The sequence below is a fragment of the Prenolepis imparis genome, unplaced genomic scaffold (genome assembly GCF_030444845.1).
Source record: "Prenolepis imparis isolate NDT839.2.m4 unplaced genomic scaffold, iyPreImpa1.0 SCAF_31, whole genome shotgun sequence".
Taxonomy (NCBI): domain Eukaryota; kingdom Metazoa; phylum Arthropoda; class Insecta; order Hymenoptera; family Formicidae; genus Prenolepis; species Prenolepis imparis.
The window spans coordinates 264410-267619 of record NW_028141189.1 but is presented as its reverse complement, the minus strand read 5'-3'; the positions used below and the strand labels follow the sequence as shown (position 1 = coordinate 267619).

The following is a 3210-nucleotide window of genomic DNA, read 5'->3' as shown; positions in this document are numbered from 1 at the left end:
GCAAAGATAGAATTTGGATGATCACCTTATGGCTAGCCTCAAATAATTGGCTTGATGGAAGGTATCGACTATCATGATATGTACTTACATGATGTCCCCAATTGGACAAAGTCGACCTTCCTAACCAGATATATGTAATTAACCAAATATATTTCGATGTATCTCTGATGATCTTGATATTTCCGTACGATGCGCATCGTGTCGATAAAAACATAAAACGAACCACGATAAACAGCTGCATAGCAACCAGATCTTTTTCTTTTCTCACGGCACTCTATGAAAGATTCGAATAGACTTTCCTATACATTTTCTCCGCCCGCATTCAACAATAGATTTGTTGAATGAATTTCAGGATCAGTTGGGATAATACATAATTTTGTTATAGGTCTCTTGTAAATAGAGTTTGCAGTTTTCACTGTAACAACTCTGGTTAAACCGTCTGGTCCTGGATGTAAATGTATGACTCTTGCGAGGGGCCACTTTCCTGGCGGGTAACGCTCATCCGTAATTAATACTAAGGATCCTTCCTTTATTTCATTCGAAGGGTGATACCATTTAGAAATGGCTTGATACCTTTGTAAACACTCTATAGACCATCTTGACCAAAAGTGATCTACTTTCTGTTTAAGTAATTGCCAGCGTGAAAGTAAAGATGTCTTTTCAGTTAATAGACTCGGTTCCGGTAATGTAGTTGGTGCTTCTCCAATAAGAAAATGTCCTGGAGTCAGGGGTGAATAGTCAGATGCATCATCTGATAAAGGACATAATGGCCTTGAATTTAACACTGCTTCTATTTGTACAGTTATCGTTGTCATTTCTTCATACGTTAATATAGTATCCTTTAAAATTCGTTGTAAATGAAATTTAATAGATTTTACAGCTGCTTCCCACTTTCCTCCAAAATGAGGGGTTGATGGAGGATTGAATTTCCATTCAGTGTTATCTTTAGCGAGAAGATAGGCAAGGTCACGTAATTCATTAGAAGATGACTTGAAAAAACGTCTTAAAGTTGCATCAGCTCCAACAAAGTTTGTTCCACAATCACTTTGTAGCGTAGCACATATACCTCTTCTACCAGTAAACCGTTTATAGGCAGCTATAAATGCATCAGTGGTATAATCCGTAACTACTTCTATATGTATTGCTGATGTTGTGAGACAAACAAATATAGCTAAATAGCCTTTATAAGTTTTTGCCGCTCGCCCTCTCCAAGTCTTCATTATCACGGGACCAGCATAATCTAAACCTGTGTTATAAAAAGGTCTTGCTGGAGTCACACGTGATGATGGTAATTGACCCATGAGCTGTTTCGCTCGAATTCCGCGATACCGTGCACACCTTCCACATCTTAGGATGTAAGAACGTACAGGTGCTCTTCCACCGATAATCCAATATGAACTTCGTAAAAAACCGAGAGTAACTTGAGTACCTCCATGTAGCGTCCTTTTGTGAGCATCATCAATAATCAAAGTACTTAACGAAGATCTTCTTGGTATAATAAGTGGATGTTTTGTGTCAGACTCTATCTGTGCATTATGGAGACGACCTCCAACACGAAGTAATCCTTCATGGTCTATAAAAGGTGTAAGGCGAATCAAAGGGTTGGATTTAGGCAAATGCTCTCTATTAGAAATTATACGAATCTCGTTCGAAAACCATGCTTGTTGTACAATTCGTACCCAAAAATTACGACTCTTCTCGATTTCCATGGGTGTTATGGGATGTTTAATCAGTGTTGATTGTGATTCTCTACGGAGACAACGAATAAATCTGCGACAAATAGAAGTAATTCGTAATAATTTCATGAGTGAAGAGTACTTATCCAACAATTCCCAGTATAAAGGTTGATGGGTGACAGCAATCATGACTTGTCTGGATCGTTCTTCCAAACCAGTTTCCGGTAACTCTTTACACTTGAAAGAAGGCCAAGATGATGGAGACTCAGAAAGCCAATTTGGTCCTTTCCACCATAGATCAAATTTAATTAATTGATCTGGCCTTAAACCACGAGATGCACAATCCGCAGGATTTTCTTTCCCAGGAACAAAATGCCAAGATCCATAAGGTAATAATTCTTGTATAGTAGATACACGATTACGAACAAAATCTTTCCATTTGGTTGGATGAGCCGAAATCCAAGAAAGAGTTACAGATGAATCAGACCAACAAAACACCGATACGTCAGAAAGTGCTAGTGCTTTTAAAGTATGTACAGTTAATCGCGCTAATAACAAAGCCGCAACAAGTTCAAGACGTGGAATCGTAAGCCGTTTAATTGGTGCAACCTTTGTCTTGGAACAAATCAGTTGAGTAGATATTTTACCATCGTTACTGGAAATTCTTATATAAATCACAGCTGCCATGGCTAATTCTGATGCATCTGAAAATCCATGAATTTCAACAGAAGTACTGGAATGAACATAACCAAACCATCTAGGAATTGCTAATTGATCTAGATGCTGAAGTTGTTTTCTAAAATTCTCCCAACGATATTGCATGTCTTGAGAAAGAGGTTCATCCCATTCAATCTTTCTTAACCAGAGTTCTTGAAGAAAGATTTTGGCTGTTATGAGAATAGGTGCGATAAGTCCTAATGGATCATATAATTTTGCGATTTCAGAAGAAATTATTCTTTTAGTATATTTTGTAGTAGATGTTGGTAAAGCTGAAAAATGAAACGTGTCCGAGTCGGGTCTCCAAATAAGACCTAATATCTTGCAAAGTGTAGATTCAATTTCCACAGCAGATGACGATTCTTCACATTCTTCACCCGACATCGACATTGGCAGAATCTCTCTACAACTACTCCATTTTTGTAAAGGAAATCCACCCGCTGCACATAATTGAATAAGTTGATTGACAATCTCTTTAACTTCCGAAATTGAATCCGCTCCTCCAAAGATATCATCAACATATCTTCCCTTTGTCAAAGGAATAACAGCCTTAGGAAAATGATGACCTTCGTCGGTTACTAATTGTTGTAATGCTCGTAATGCAAGAAACGGAGCACAGACAAGTCCATAAGTTACAGTTGTGAGTCTAAAAGCTACCAGTTGATTTTCAGAACCTCGCCACAATATCCTTTGTAAATCCCAATCGTCAGGATTAAGAGCAATTTGTCGAAACATTTTAACTATATCTGTAGAAAAAAGAAATCGATGTGTACGAATCCATATAAGAATATCTGAAATATCTGTCTGAAGTTTTGCG

General features: G+C 37.8%; 2 protein-coding genes across 2 annotated transcripts; both read right to left on the bottom strand.

The window, feature by feature from the left end:
* Nucleotides 1-299: 299 nt before the first annotated feature.
* LOC145946950 (uncharacterized) lies at nucleotides 300-815 on the bottom strand. The gene has a single exon (XM_083056707.1). The coding sequence runs from the start codon at nucleotides 813-815 to the stop codon at nucleotides 300-302; it is 516 nt and encodes a 171-aa protein (XP_082912833.1).
* On the bottom strand, nucleotides 665-2791 carry LOC145946943 (uncharacterized). Its single transcript, XM_083056699.1, has 2 exons — nucleotides 1680-2791; nucleotides 665-1573 (listed from the first exon to the last, which is right to left on the bottom strand). The coding sequence occupies exons 1-2, from the start codon at nucleotides 2781-2783 to the stop codon at nucleotides 1523-1525; spliced, it is 1155 nt and encodes a 384-aa protein (XP_082912825.1). The 5' UTR covers nucleotides 2784-2791; the 3' UTR covers nucleotides 665-1522.
* Between the last annotated feature and the right edge of the window lie 419 nt (nucleotides 2792-3210).

Coding starts and splice junctions, on each gene's coding strand:
- LOC145946950 (XM_083056707.1), bottom strand. CDS start 815: ATGACAACGATAACTGTACAAATAGAAGCAGTGTTAAATTCAAGGCCA.
- LOC145946943 (XM_083056699.1), bottom strand. CDS start 2,783: ATGTCGATGTCGGGTGAAGAATGTGAAGAATCGTCATCTGCTGTGGAA. Junction 1,574..1,679: donor AGAAGAGTCGTAATTTTTGG/GTACGAATTGTA, acceptor CACCTTTTATAG/ACCATGAAGGATTACTTCGT.